At 45.5% G+C, this 16,096-nt stretch overlaps 1 protein-coding gene across 2 annotated transcripts in view; it reads left to right on the forward strand.

Moving 5' to 3' along the window:
- Positions 1 to 2,501: 2,501 nt before the first annotated feature.
- Positions 2,502 to 16,096, forward strand: part of PLCL2 (phospholipase C like 2) — a 264,980-nt gene continuing 251,385 nt past the window's right edge. For both annotated transcript variants that reach the window (XM_069729956.1, XM_069729957.1), the window contains exons 1-2: positions 2,502 to 2,607; positions 4,424 to 4,885. In XM_069729956.1, coding sequence (XP_069586057.1) covers positions 4,598 to 4,885 — 288 coding nt within the window. In that variant the 5' untranslated portion in view covers positions 2,502 to 2,607; positions 4,424 to 4,597. The remainder of the gene's footprint in view (positions 2,608 to 4,423; positions 4,886 to 16,096) is intronic.

The following is a 16,096-nucleotide window of genomic DNA, read 5'->3' on the forward strand; positions in this document are numbered from 1 at the left end:
TGTAAGCAATTATTCCTAGCATTAATGCTACTTTGCGGGTTTTTTCTTGTATATAATTAGTGAAGGGTTATTCTACACAACATGATAATTAATTATTGGTGTGACAGAATCCTTCTCGTGTTATTCGATCGCCCTCCTCCCTGTTTGTCTTCTGTATCCTCATTATTATTTTGTTTATTAAAGGGAACCTGTCACCTGAATTTGGCGGGACTGGTTTTGGGTCATATGGGCGGAGTTTTCGGGTGTCTGATTCACCCTTTCCTTACCCGCTGGCTGCATGCTGGCTGCAATATTGGATTGAAGTTCATTCTCTGTCCTCCATAGTACACGCCTGCACAAAGCAATCTTGCCTTGTGCAGGCATGTACTATGGAGGACAGAGAATGAACTTAAATCCAATATTGCAGCCAGCGGGTAAGGAAAGGGTGAATCAAACACCTGAAAACTCCGCCCATATGACCCAAAACCAGTCCCGCCAAATTCAGGTGACAGAGTTCCTTTAAATATAAATGATTAAAACAAATCTCACAAACAATCCCCAAAACGTGAGTCATGTGCGGCTCCTAAAGAAAACAGACTGTAATGAGACAGCGTGCGGAGGCCAACCTGCACGCCACGTGTGTGACTGTCACAGGACGGAGCAGCCCTGGCCTTAAGCATCTGCACAGTGTCTAATGGGTGTAGCGAATCCTAAATTGCAAGTGACTCGCAGCCAAATCGCACCCTTAGGCCTCATTCAGACAGCTGTTTCTTTCTTGTACGTGGAAAATAATGGACAAATCGGTTTCATCACTGCTTTGGATCAGATTTTCGTTATTGGTATGGATCGGGTGTCAATTTTCTCCCTCAGTGTTTTATCATATGCAAAAATAAATAAAAAAAGCAATGGAAGTTTCTCAAGCTTCTCCTATCAGTCAGTAAAAAGCTGTAGGAAGCAACTAGGAGGCCATCAGTGAGCTGTGAAATTTTGATCCAGGACTTGGGTCAAAATCGGACACATCTGTTTTTATTTGTGGATACTCGGTGCCCACAAAACAGGGACACGTGACCATCCCCATAAGCTATAATGGGCACCTGTTGTATGAGTGATAACCGGGACAGGTCCAGACAGGGCATAAAAAATCGTCCGATTATCATCCGAGTTTCATAGACTGTAATATATCATCATTATCATTTATTACAGTCTATAAAACTATTCACATATTTGTTTTTTCTTGTGGGCCGTGCAGAATGCCGAGTCATGTCCGATATTGATAAATATTAGCAATCAGCGGGTTGGTGAAAGAATATCAGACGCCACTTGGACGCCTTCCTGTGTTGTGCGTTTTTCAGAGGCCGCTACATAGGAGAAAGTGGGAACTTTTATTAAGTTCACATTGCGATAGTGCAATCCGTTTAGCGCATACGCTAACGGATTGCGCTAACGCAATGTCCAAAAAGGGATTGTGTTCGGCAATCCTGCTAGCGCAGATGCCCGATCTGCGCTAGCGAGGAACGGACCCTGAACGCTGCAAGCAGTGTTCGCGGTCCGTCAGAAAATAACGGGACATCACAGACGCATGCCAAAAATGGCATACGTTAGTGATGCGTTAGCACATTGCAGTCAATGGGTGCGCTAACAGATCCGTTACATAGCATTAATTGCGACAATTGCGCCATGTAACGGAGTCCGTTAGCGGACACCCACTAACGCAAAGTGAACCTAGCCTTAATCTCATCCGAAAAAAGCTCGGAGGACACTGATGAAAAGCTGCACAGCACTGATTACATGAGGATCACTGTGAAGAGGCCTCAGTCACACGCCGGACTCGCACCTATTCTCCTTACGCTGCTCGCACGGCCGAGGAGTTTTGCAGCTTTTTACGTCTGTGTGAGATTTGTTCTCCTACATAAAATAATGTACATGATGGAATCGTCTCCGTTAACCTCAGACGCCGCCATGTTCTGTGCGGGATCTTTTTTTACGCACCCATAGACTTGCGTTTTTTTCACACGTTCAGTATTTGGTCAGTATTTTACCTCAGTATTTGGTCAGTATTTTACATCAGTATTTGTAAGGCAAAACCAGGAGTGGGTGATAAATACAGAAGTGGTGATGGGTTTCTATTATACTTTTCCTCTAATTGTTCCACTCCTGGTTTTGGCTTACAAATACTGAGGTAAAATACTGACCAAGTACTGCCAGTGTGACTGTAGCCTAAAACGTAGCCATGTCTGGCTGTAGGGACTTCCACTGGTCATGTAACCCTCATGTGTCATTAGGGGCTTCCGAAGTCACTGGCCCAGCAGGAGGTAGTGTGTATCGCATGTAGTCCCGACAGTGGGGGAGGAGCTGACTACGACCCTCACTCTCCTCTTCTCGGAGATGCAGAAATCACCCAGTAACATCGCCGCGGCCGCAGGTGGGCGGGGCTTAGAACTGACAGGTGGGCGTGGTCAGCGAGCTCACGGGTCTGGTCAGAAACCAATTGTCGGCGGAGTGTCGGATTGATTGGCAGGGGAGGCCCCGCCCCCCACGGGTGTTGTGGTTTCACCCCGGCAGTGCAGAGGCTGCTCAGGGTGCCGGTGATAGCGGATGCAGCTGCCGTCGGGGAGTGCAGAAATCGGGGTGAGTGCTGATGAGTGGCGGCGCTGCTGTGCCCGCTGCATGGATGTGGAGCAGCCGCCGCACACCCGCATGTGCCAGTCCTGTGTCGTGCAGCTCAGCACACGTTGTGTGACCACGGGCAGGATTACATGCGGGGTGACAGCGGTGCGGGCTAGTGACACCTCCGTGCGGCGACCGGCAGCATATGCTGCACACAAAGCCTGGACTGCTGTCATACAGACGGGCGGTACAGGAGCCGCCTGCCACTGATGTGTGCGCCCTACAGCCGGGATGTGTGATGGCAGCGGATGCATTGTGTCCCGTGTGTGATGTATTGTGTGTGTCATGCATTATGTGTGTGATGTGATGTATTATGTAATGTGAGGGTGTCCTCTGTGTAATGTATTGATGTGTGTGATCTGTCACTTCTTCATGTGATGTATTGTGGTATGTATGTATATGATGTATTCTTTGTGTGATGTATTCTATTTTGTGTGTATGTCTTCCCTTCCTGTGATGTGTAGTTTATTGTATGTGTTATGTATTTTGAATTCTCTTATGTATTTTAGACCTTGCTTAGTGTATGCTGTGCATGTGTGATGTGTTGTGCTGTGTCTTTGTCGTGCTTTGTATCTGTGTCGTGTGTCTTTGCTGTGTTGTTGTCGTCCCTTGTGTTGTTGTTGTCCCGTGCGTCGGTGTCATCCCGTCTATATGTGCTGTGTCTTTGTCGTCCCTTGTGTCTTTGCTGTGCTGTGTATCTGTTCTGTGTCTTTGTCGTCTTCTGTGTCTTTGCAGTGCCGTGTGTCTTTGTCGTGCTTTGTATCTGTGTCTTTTGTCTTTGCTGTGCCGTGCTGTGTGTCTTTGTCGTGCTGTGTGTCTGTTCTGTGTGTTTGTCGTGCTGTGTGTCTTTGCCGTGCTGTGTATCTGTTGTGTGTCTTTGCCGTGCTGTGTGTCAGTGCCGTGCCGTGTGTCTTTGCCGTGCTGTGTATCTGTTCTGTATCTTTGTCGTCTTCTGTGTCTTTGCAGTGCCGTGTGTCTTTGTCGTGCTTTGTATCTGTGTCTTTTGTCTTTGCTGTGCCGTGCTGTGTGTCTTTGTCGTGCTGTGTGTCTGTTCTGTGTGTTTGTCGTGCTGTGTGTCTTTGCCGTGCTGTGTATCTGTTGTGTGTCTTTGCCGTGCTGTGTGTCAGTGCCGTGCCGTGTGTCTTTGCCGTGCTGTGTATCTGTTCTGTGTCTTTGCCGTGCCGTGCCGAGTGTCTTTGCCGTGTTGTGTGTCAGTGTCGTGTGTCTTTGTCGTGCTGTGTGTCTTCGTCGTACTGTGTATCTGTTCTGTGTCTTTGCCGTGCCGTGTGTCAGTGCCGTGTGTCTTTGTCGTGCCGTGTGTCTTTGTCTTTGCCGTGTGTCTGTTCTGTGTCTTTGCCGTGCCGTGTGTCTTTGCCGTGCCGTGTGTCTTTGCCGTGCCGTCCATACAGAAGTGACACCTGGTCTTCATGTGTGAGGTGGTGATTTGTGACCTGTGTCCTCTGCCTGTATTGGCTGTACATGTGCCGTGTGTGACAGCTGTGGTCTCCCATGTCATGTCCATTTGTCACATCCCCGGGCAGACGTCCGCCTCCGTTCTTGAAGACATTAGTCCTGAATTGTACAGAGCCCCTCCATAACAACAAACCATATGGGAGGTCACATTGTAGCCGCAGTCACAGTATCACAATATTTGCATTTTTTGTGTTAGTGCTATGAAACCATTTACACCATGATGCATTACGTGCCCGGCGTTATCGTTCAGTGAAGGCCCGGTTAAGCTTTTGCAATTATTGACACAGTGATTTCATTATTTTAGGTAACCAATGCTGAGGACTGGATTCAATGGTATCTTATATATTAAGGCATTACAGTTGATGAAAGGGACTGGGCTGTGGGCGCTCGGCCATTACCTTGGTCTGCGCTGATTCTGAAGAAGAAGAGAGAAGAAGTAAGAGTCGTAACAAGCAAAGGCTCTGCTGCTGCCAGCCTCATGGCAGAGCCAGGTGGGGGTGGTGGATGTGCTGGCGAGGGTAGCGTGCCCTTGCCGTTAGAGTCTGCAAACGGTAAATTACCTTTAACTGCTAGCAATGGCGACAGAGGAAGTGGTGAGAGTAATGGAGGAAAGTGCAAAATTGCGAATACTTCTAGCAGCGGTGTGTCCAATGGAGATTGTGCCCGCACAGATGGCAAAGATGACAGTGGACCTGCACAGCCTGAGAGCCCTGGCATCGACAAGGTGGACAAGCAAGGATTGCCCCGGAGGAGCAGTATCATCAAGGTGAGAGGGTCTCTGTTCTGCCTGTGATTTGTTGGTTGTCACCAGTCACCGGCTGATGTCCTTTTTTTGCTCCTGGTTATGGGGAAGCGTGTACAGTGTGTGCTGTGTAACATCATTAGTAATGTGCTGCGAGGACCGATCTCCGGCTCTCTGGGTGATTATAGATGAGTCTGCCTTTGGTGTTCGCTCGTCCTTGCATGTAATTTACAGATGTGGCTGCACCAAATGTGCCAAACTAACACATGGACAGCAGAACATTACTGCGATTGTTGGAACACCCGCACTCCCATACAATGTAAGAGGCGCCTGTGCTGTGCAGACTGCGTAGGAGCGCTGCGCTTATGCACTGCGCGCCTGCTTGATCACTCTATATGGTGATGGCCATATTGTGGGCTAAATCAATTTGGGAATTTATCAATTCATTATGATTGGGGCGTCCTATGGCGATCTTAAAAACCTTCCAGAGGAGGAGGCCTCAGGCATTCTGGGTCTAGATTTTGGATGTTATTGTAATATTCTTAAAGGGTCTAGATTTTGGATGTTACTGTAATATTCTTAAAGGGTATCTGACAGGTCCTCCGAACCACCAGCATTTTGCTATTCCTTTATAAACACCCTGCCTAGCAAGCACCTTAGCGGATCGTTAGAAAAAGCGTTTCTAGAGTCCATTTTTAATATGCAAATGAATCGTTTGACTAGTCAATGGGGCGTTTTGTTTCTCCAGATTAGTCGTTCCACGCAGCATGTTACCGCGCCCAGTGGGTGTCATAACATGATTTTCAAGAACCCGCATCACCGCCAACTCTCTGCAAAACTCGCACGTGCGCGTAACTTTCATACACCTCATTGCGCCTCTGAACCCAGGTGTACAGTTTCTGCTTCAGAGGCGCAATTATGAATGCAGAGAACAAGCCTGATGTCAGCTGAAGAGCCAAAGATCGAGCCCCCCGGACCTGTGCATTGTGCCGCTGAAGACATACTATGACACCCACAGGGGCCTTAAGGTACCTTCACACATAACGATATTGTTCACGATATCGTTGCTTTTTGTGACGTAGCAACGATATCGTTAATAAAATCGTTATGTGTGACAGCGACCAACGATCAGGCCCCTGCTGGGAGAGCGTTGGTCGCTGAATAAAGTCCAGAACTTTATTTGGTCGCTGGATCTCCCGCAGACATCGCTGAATCGGCGTGTGTGACACCGATCCAGCGATGTCTTCACTGGTAACCAGGGTAAACATCGGGTAACTAAGCGCAGGGCCGCGCTTAGTAACCCGATGTTTACCCTGGTTACCATCCTAAAAGTAAAAAAAAACAAACACTACATACTTACCTACAGCCGTCTGTCCTCCAGCGCTGTGCTCTGCACTCCTCCTGTACTGTCTGTGTGAGCACAGTTGCCGGAAAGCAGAGCGGTGACGTCACCGCTCTGCTTTCCGGCTGACCGACGCTCACAGACAGTACAGGAGGAGTGCAGAGGACAGACAGCGGTAGGTAAGTATGTACTGTTTGTTTTTTTTTACTTTTAGGATGGTAACCAGGGTAAACATCGGGTTACTAAGCGCGGCCCTGCGCTTAGTTACCCGATCTTTACCCTGGTTACCGGCATCGTTGGTCGCTGGAGAGCGGTCTGTGTGACAGCTCTCGAGCGACCAAACAGCGACGCTGCAGCGATCCGGATCGTTGTCGGTATCGCTGCAGCGTCGCTTAATGTGAAGGGGCCTTAATAACATGCTGAGTGGGATGACTAGTCTGGGCAAACAAACGCCCAATCGACTGGTCAAATGATTAATTTGCATATAAAAACGGACTTTAGAAATACTTTTCTTAAGGATTTGTTAATGCGTCAAATACCATAAGGGCTGGTTAGGCAGGGTGTTTAGAAAGGAATAGAGAAATGTTGATTTCATTTAGGCCGCCATCACACATTCAGTATTTGGTCAGTATTTTACCTCAGTATTTGTAAGCCAAAACCAGGAGTGGGTGATAAATACAGAAGTGGTGACGTGTTTCTATTATACTTTTTCTCTGATTGTTCCACTCCTGGTTTTGGCTTATAAATACTGAGGGTAAAAATTCCGCAAATATTCAGCGCGTGAAGGATGCATTCAAGTCTCACATGGCCATCTAGAATCAGTAGTTGAGGGAGCACAATAAGGGTTTTAGGGTAGCAGTAGGAACGTATAACCGTTGGACCATTATGTAATTACTTTCCAGATACCGGCTCCATTTCTGTGTTACAATAGTCTAGATTTTCAAGATCTCTGCCTATTGCATGTTGTCTGCCTGTAACTCCGGACAGTCTGGAAGAAGGTTCTTCTCAGTGATTACCAGTATCCTAGTTGAAGGCCCTGATTAGCATTATGGTACGTACTCCATAAACCAGTGGCAGCCATGTTCTCCATAGATTGGGGAACCTGTATACAGGTAATACATGCATGCCAATGGGGGCAGCAGATATGACGTGAACACTGTTGTATGACTTTGCAGCTGCAGGCTTTGCAGTATAGCATGTACGTCTGTGTATGTACTATATGACCCCAGAAAAACTCGCGCTGCCTTGAGCGTGCCACGGAACTGCGAAGCTTCCCTTAAACCGCACCTGTCAGAAATAGTTGTCTTTTCTCAATGCCACGAGAAATGTTTACTGGTGTGTGGCATTGGGTTTATCTCCTGACACTTGTTCCTACGGTCACCCCTCATCTTGCATGATCAGGAAAGTTGCTCATCTTCTTGAGCTGGTGGAGCTTTACTGTAAGCAGTTTCAGTTTTAACACTAATTTCTCTCCTCCCACCCACCGTTCCTATGGTGTTTGTGAAAGTTGCTTAGTGTAAATGTGTTTGTGATTAGTACGTAGGAATGGGTGTGATCGTCAGCCCACCGGATCTCACTAGAGGAACTGAGTGTTAGACGCTGGTGCCTACAACTCCAGGCTGAACGTCACTTCGTTTCTTCTAGTAGTTGCGATTTTGAGTAATATTGTGATTGTTTCAGTCCCCTAAAATCTCATGTACACTACATTTTGAGTTAATACATCTATATGTATAAATTAGATATGTCTTTACATATTACTATGGGGCTCTGGATATTACTATAAAGGCTCGTGCCCACTGCCGATTTTCTTGGACAAGTGCTATTCGTGGTTTTCATGGATAGCACTCATGCTTCTGATAGTCTAAGGGGCTATCAGATCAAAATCACCGATGCAAGTCTATGGTCCGTGAAAAAAATTGGACTGTGCTCAGATGACGATTATCATGGACAGACAGTTTGGAGAAGATGGAGAAACTTTTTTTTTTTGTCCTCCACATCAGATAAAAAATGATGCCACTCTGATCAATGTCTGATCATAATAATCAAACTTTCCCAGATGTGGAGAAAACTGTCGTGTGACTGAAACCTGATGGACCCCATTGTAAGACTTTATAAAGAGTATGGAGAAGTCTTTGGGGGTCTGCCACTATTTGTTGCTTTCTGTTCTAAAACTGATTGTTGTGTTATAATGTAAATCATGACCCCCAAAGTGATAAAACCCTAATAGTTACAATTGATATGGGTGTATTTAAAAAAGGCAAAGCCACTAATGGTTCACCTTGGGTTGAGTAAATCTAGGCACCCCTTCTTGCTTTGGGCCGTACACAGTTGTAAGTGTAGCCAGTGTTTTGCTAACAGACTCATGGCTGTTCTTTTTCTATTGTTTTAAGAAGTCAACAGAATCAATAAAACATAAAAACATATATAATATGTGTGTGTATAATATAATATATTTATTAGATGGTGGCCCGATTCTAACGCATCAGGTATTCTAGAATATGCATGTATGTATATAGCAGCTACATAGTATATAGCACAGGCCACGTAGTATATAGGAGTACTACGTGGCCTGTGGTATATACCATGTGGCTGCTATATACATACATGCATATTGTAGAATACCCAATGCGTTAATATAGGCCGCGCAGTATTTAACACAGCCCACGTAGTATATAACACAGCCCACGTAGTATATAACCCAGCCCACACAGTATATAGCAGCCACGTAGTATGTAACGTAGTATGTAACACTGGCCACGTAATATAGCACAGCCCACATAGTATCTAACAGTGGCCACGTAGTATATAGCACGCAGTATAGAACACAGCCACGTAGTATATAACACTGCTCACGTAGTATATAGCAGCCATGTAGTATATAATGACACAGCCCACATAGTATCTAACACTGGCCAGGTAGTATGTAGCAGCCACGTAGTATTCAGCAGTGTGGGCACCATATCCGTGTTAAAAAAAATAAATAATTAAAATAAAAAATAGTTATATACTCACCCTCCGGCGGGATCCAGCATAGATCCAGCAAACCTCTGGCGATGCGCGCGCGGCAGCCGCCATGTTCCGTTCCCAGGATGCATTGCGAAATTACCCAGATCATTTAGCGGTCTCGCGAGACCGCTGTCTTCTGGGTAATCTCGCAATGCATCTATAGGAACGGAAGCTGGCGGCAGATGCGAGCACATCGTTGGACTACGGAAGGTGAGAATAGCAGGGGGTTTTTTTATTATTATTTTTATCATTAGATCTTTTTACTATTGATGCTGCATAGGCAGCATCAATAGTAAAAACTTGGTCACACAGGGTTAATAGCGGCGATAACGGAGTGAGTTACCCGCGGCATAAAGCGGTCCATTTCCACTGGCATTAACCCTGTGTGAGCGGTGACTGGAGGGGAGTATGCGGGCACTGGGCACTGACTGCAGGGGAGTAGGGAGGGACTAATCGGACTGTGGCTGTCGCTGATTGGTCGCGGCAGCCATGACAGGCAGCTAACGAGACCAATCAGCGACTTGCATTTCCATGACAGACAGAGGCCGCAACCAATGAATATCCGATTGATTAGGGGTCAGTGTTGTATTTGGGTACGATTTGCTTCGCAGTTGTTTTCTTCCTCACCTCTGCCTCCTAGTGGCTAGTAGGTCTCTGAGAGTTTTGCGATTCCTAGTCATTGGAGAACAGAGAATTGGTGCTATGTGCTTAAAATCACCCTCTCGGCATGGATTCTTTGTGCGGCTTGCAGCTTCCCTAGCCGGTCAGCGGCAAAGTTGGCGAAGCTGTCCCCTGTACTGTTGGTCTGCTGGCTCAACATTTGCTTGGCCAAAGTGACCAACTTTGTCGATGGCGACACTGTGTCCTTTTTTTTATGACCATTCTTCATCCGACGTGGTAAATAAGCTGTGTTGGGGGTTGAGGGTGCAGGGTCTTCAATAGACCCCTCATTAGCCTCCACCCGGCTTGGTTCATGTCCCAGCAGGTTGTCACCGGTCGGGGTGGACTGATCATCATGGCGATTTTGCTGCAGGAACAGAAAATTTAGAAGTAAATAAGTGGAGGAACTAGTAGTACAGGATAGGATTTTTTTTAATTCAACCGTATGAGCACTGAGTGGGGTCAAAAAGTTAAGGATTGCACTTATCTGAAGTGGAAGGGATAACTTGGATAAAATGCAGCATAATAAAAGAGGAAAAAACTTAGTTACTATTTTCTACTCGACTATGGCATGAGAGACCAAGTTTTAAAGCTTTTTACAGGGAAGCAAGCAAAGAAGGTACTTACATCTCCAACAGGGGTGTCAGTCGTGATCACAGGGTCTTCATCCAGGGTCTGCCGCATTGAAGATGCCATTGTACGTGGGAGCTCCTGGTCACGGGTGAAGCCAAGTAAGTCAAAGTACCATAACGATGGCACATAAACCTCGTCTGTGGCGGCACCAGACTTCTTTGACCTCACCACCTTGTTGAGCTCCTTTTTATAAACTGTTCTTAGACCCTGGATCTTTTTTCGGACTACACTTTCATCCACCTTCTCGCTGGGGTTATGCTGCTGAAACAGAGCAACAAGTTTGGCAAAAGCCTCCCTCTTCTTGTTTCTGTTGCTGTACTCAGCGGATTTAATCTGCCAAAGGCAGGGCAGGGATCTATACATCTCAATCAATTCCCGAACAAACTCCTCGGTATTGAAAGACATCTGAAAGAAAGAATAGCATACAGTGAGCATATATGGAAAATTTTAAACAACATTTTGAATTTCAAAAGAGTTATGTATGAGCCACACTACTGTGAATGTAAAATAGAGAACAATTCGCCTGGACTGCTAATAATCTCAGCCAGTCTGCAGTCCCTCCTTCCAATAGTCCTCCACTGACCACACCAGTGCAGGCTGTGTACCCCTGCCATGCAAATGGAACCGGCATAGAGCCAAATTTATTATTTAAAAAATAAGGCCTAGTAACCCTATCTTGTGCCCACGAGACTACTTAAAATGGCTCCATGTGCTAAAATATATATACACAGATACCAACAAAGCACTCCCTCCCTCCTTCCAGAGCAAAAATATAAGAATAATAGGTGCCAAGGGAATGGAAAGGGAATGGAAACGCATTTGAGACCCCAAACGATACCTACCGTGCACAAAGTATAGATATCCGAAGAACCGTTGAAGAATAGAAACGAATAGAAGTCGCAGGACGGAGAACTCTACAACGATCTGCAATCCACCACCACGCGCTAGAAGTCGCAGGCCGGAGAACTCTACAACGATCTGCAATCCACCACCACGCGCTCAGGAACAAAGGACGGAAGAGCTATCGTGTCGCCTCATATGGCTAGGCCGCCGACCAATCAGAACGCAGTAGCGACCACGAATTAACTGAATGGGGGCGGAAAAGGCAACACAAAGGCACGCCTGTGTGACTACAACGTCACACAAGACGTCCCTCATCGAGGTCTGTATCGTTATCATAGCAGCCATGTGACAGGGTCACAACGACCAACGATGTCGTTGTACAGGTCGCTACAGGTCGCCGCATCGCTGCTGCGTCGTTGGGAAGATCGCTCTGTTTGACATCTCACCAGCGATCTCATAGCGACGCAGCAACGATCCCGGACAGGTCGTATCGTTGTCGTGATCGCTGCTGCGTCGTTCAGTGTGACGCGGCCTTTAGAAACAGAGAACTGGATCTTACTTCATGTACTTTTCTGGTTTCTTTCATAGAAACCAAGAGAACAGCATTCATGTTGGCCTGGCCGAACATGTGCCTTGATCTGTATGGAGATCATAGAATGATAAGTGAAAAGAGCCGGACAGGAAAGATCAAAACTCTTCCCCAAAGAGAATACGCCTGCATGTACAAAAAACAAAACCAATTCGGCTTCATTCATGGGTCCATTTTGTTCTTTGGTGACCTTCCTGTAAAACAACTGATCATTTTATTCCTTTTTTTTATTATGACGCCGCACTGGTCTTTTTCCACTCCAATCTCTGACCGGCTTCTTGGGGAATCACAACCCAGACCTAGAAACTTACACTAAGGTCTATCCAATGTTTCCTCTCTGTGCACCCACTGAAGGGTGGAATGCCCAAAATGTTGCCATTCTCTTCTATATCTGGTGAATATTGGACGTGAGAAACTATGAATCACGAATTGTGAATTCTGTTGTGCTGTTCTTCACAAAGTTCAATTAATTATTATTACTGTCCTTTATCCCATTTGCATTATTTTTTTGTCACCAGTGTAACACCCGATGTAAAAAGTAAAAAATTTCCAAGCATCTCCTAAACATTAGACTGCAAGAAAAGGACCGCACTCGGATGACACACTGATGACATCCTTGCTATCTGTGCCATCTGCTGTGGAGTCGGAGTCGGTGTCATGGACATTGAGGAGTCCGAGGTTTGGCTTACTGACTCCACAGCCCTGTATGCGAGGCCCTTGTCCCCTGACTTTGCATGTGGGTTTCTGGTCCAGGGGGTCAGAGATGGTTAATTGGGGCTTTTTACTTGTTAGAGAAGGCTACTATAGACTGCATTCTTGTGTGCTTTTATTTTGTGGCACTTGTTCATATTTTTTTTTTTTTTTTTATAACTCTGGGATCAAGCACACTACCTGGACTCTTAGAACATTTACCTATTTTAATTTGTGGACAAAACGGATAGAACATGTACTATTTAAACAGTCGTGTGCATGAGGTCCTAACTATATATTGTGTTTTCATTATTTACTGTAGTCTTAAAATGTTCAAAACACCCATTTATGTGACTGAATTTCAAAAGAATAATTCTAGTGAACTTAAATGAGGGACGTTCTGCTAATGAATGATGTCTGGCAGTAAAGCTGACCGTAAACATGATTTATTTATCTGCAAATCTGGCCAATTTGGAAAGGAGCTGCCAAGTATCTGCAGTCTATGGACTATCCGAGATATTGGATTATTTGCAAATCCTTACAAAATTGGCTGGATGTATCACTTACTATAATGTAGTGTTTTATTGCAGAAGCTACATGAAGCAGCGAAGTTAGTGCACAGTGATGTGAACAAGTGATGATGAGCAAACGTGCTCAGTTAAGGTGTTATCTGAGCATGCTTGGGTGCTAACCGAGTGTCTTGGGCGCTTGAAAAAGATGTTCAAGACCCTGCGACTGTTCGTCGGCCACAATACATGCAGGGATTGCCTGTTTGTTAGGTAGTCCGTGCATGTGTTGTGGCTGTCGTACGTCCGTGAGACATGCAGCTGCGGGGTCTCGAACATATTTTTCAAGTAAATTGATCAAAATTTTTTTTTTGTGTCCTGCTCCAATAATAAATAGTGTGTGTGTGTGTGTGTGTGTGTGTGGTTGACCAACAATTTTTAGGGTACAGTCAGACGGCCTTATAAATCGGAAAGAGGTTGGAACGCGGTGCATGGACTGGCCGGCTGCACTCCTGGCCCGAGCATGAGACCTGCATAGAAAAACATCACGCTGTTACGCTCGGGTCGGAGATCAACTGGCCCGTCCGTGCAGTGCATTCCGATTTTATGCGGCCGTCTGTTTGCACCCTTAGGCCGATTTATTAAATTTAAAGACTGGAAATGTTACAAATTGTGCTCCCAATCTAATAGTCCTAATTAAAATCCCCAGTGTTCCCAGTGATTTGTGAGGGTCCGCACTCGGTAGAATGGGCTGTATTTTTCCATCGGCCTGGTGCCTACTCTTTGCATTTCCTGTTTCCGAAGGACAATGTTTCGCATTGGGAACATGTAAAGATAGAGTATTACAGTGTATCACAGAAATCCAACACAGCCAGGGTAAACTAAAAATAATGAAACCTGCCGAAGCTAAAAGAAGTTTGGAGTCAGATTTTTGGCTCTCTCCTCCATAAACCTGTCATGGCATAAAGGCGGAAACAAACCGTGTACAGATTGTGGAATGTGCGTCTTGTTGTGTCCCAAAGAAGTATGAAATGACACGTTTCTCCATTTAAAGGCTGCTCCTACGTGGCTAGTTTGTTTCTGTTCCTTTAATCCTGATGCTCCCAAATATTGTATTGTTTTTTTTTTTTTTTTTTTTTAATCTGCCATACGGTCCCAGAGATGTGGGCCTTTTTATCTAGTAGTAATTTGTATGCAGTTTCCAAGGGGACGTGGCTCAGACTTCTGGGGGCGTTACCATGTGAGCCATGGCATATAAACAAGTACTAAGCAAAAAAGCCCATATCTCTGGAACTGTATGGAGGATAAAAAGAAACAAACCAAAAAAAAAAAGGAATACTATAGGGAGCCACGAGAATAAAATAAAAATTGGCCACTTTTGCCCTTGTGACTGGTCCCCTTTTAAAGGGAATCTGTCACCTCATTTTGCCGCTATAAACTGCGGCCACCGCCATCAGGGGCTTATATACAGCATTCTGTAATGCTATAGATAAGCCCCCGATGTATCCTGAAAGATAAGAAAAACAGGTTATATTATACTCACCCAGGGGCGGTCCTGCTGAGGTCCGGGTCTGGTGGGTGTCACAGGTCCAGGTTCATCTTCTTGCGATGTCGTCATCCTCCTTGCTTCTGTCGCAGCTCCTGCGCAGGTGTAATTCTCTGACTTGTTGAGGGCAGAGCAAAGTACTGCAGTGCGCAGGAGCCGGGCCTCTCTGACCTTTCCTGGCGCCTGTGCACTGCAGTACTTTGCTCTGCCCTCAACAGGTCAGAGAATTACGCCTGCGCAGGAGCCGTGGCAGAAGCAAGGAAGAAGACAACATCGTATGAAGATGGACCAGGACCTGCGACGCCCATCGGACCCGGACCGCCCCTGGGTGAGTATAATCTAACCTGTTTTTCTTATCTTTCAGGATACATCGGGGGCTTATCTACAGCATTATAGAATGCTGTAGATAAGCCCCTGATGGCGGTGGCCGCAGTTTATAGTGGCAAAATGAGGTGACAGATTCCCTTTAAGTAAACCGTTTTTCCTTTAGAAGGTATTACCTGGCATACTGTAGATTTTGGTAAAAACTCCTTAAGTCATAAACCATTTTATCATTCATTTTTTAAAGCTTTGCCCATGAAGCTCGTTTCTAGGAAGCACGTTTTGCTTTCTCTGGTGATATGTAGGCCTTGGATTATATGGAATGTATGTATCGTGTGTGTATCGTTGGTGTGTGCATGTACTTTGTGTATCGTGTGTATGTATCGTGTGTATCGTGTGTATGTATCGTGTGCTTGTATAACCTAAGAACGCCTCCTCAGGAGCTACCTGAACCATGAAACTAATTAGAATTAATTGTGGCCAGATATATAAATGTCAATCGAACAATCCAAAAATATAGGTACCTCTAGTTTTCTGGACCAGCACATTGCCCACCCGGCCCCTGGGGGCCAGTTCAGTTCTACATTGCTTTGTTTTTAGTTCTATGCTTGTTTGTAGAATGTTACACAGAAGATTTTTCCATTATCTTCTCTCTGTGATTTGATTTTGCCCAGGATTAGAGGCTGGTCACTCCTATGATCCATGATTGGCTAAGTTTTGGGTCTCAACATGGGACTTATCAATTCCTTAATTTATCTGTGAGTGTTGTCGCTCCCTTTAGAAGCTCGGTGGTCTTGTAATAATTGTACATGGTGCTTCCAGAAATTCCATATTCGTCACTTAGGTGAATTAATCAGCAAGCCACAAGTTTAGGCGCTTACAGTATCTGGACCTGGTGCTCCCAGGCATGAAAATCATTATCATAACTCTACTTTGTGGACTTGCTATGTTAGTAATTATCACATATAATTGAGTATTTATCATTTATTGTTGTTTTTTTTTTTTTTTAATCAGAAGCCATTTTCCCCATTTGCTTCATAGTAAATGAAACCGCTCATATTTTTAATATTGTACTATGTTCAGCAACATGGAAATATTT

This window comes from Ranitomeya imitator, chromosome 6 (genome assembly GCF_032444005.1).
Source record: "Ranitomeya imitator isolate aRanImi1 chromosome 6, aRanImi1.pri, whole genome shotgun sequence".
Lineage (NCBI taxonomy): Eukaryota > Metazoa > Chordata > Amphibia > Anura > Dendrobatidae > Ranitomeya > Ranitomeya imitator.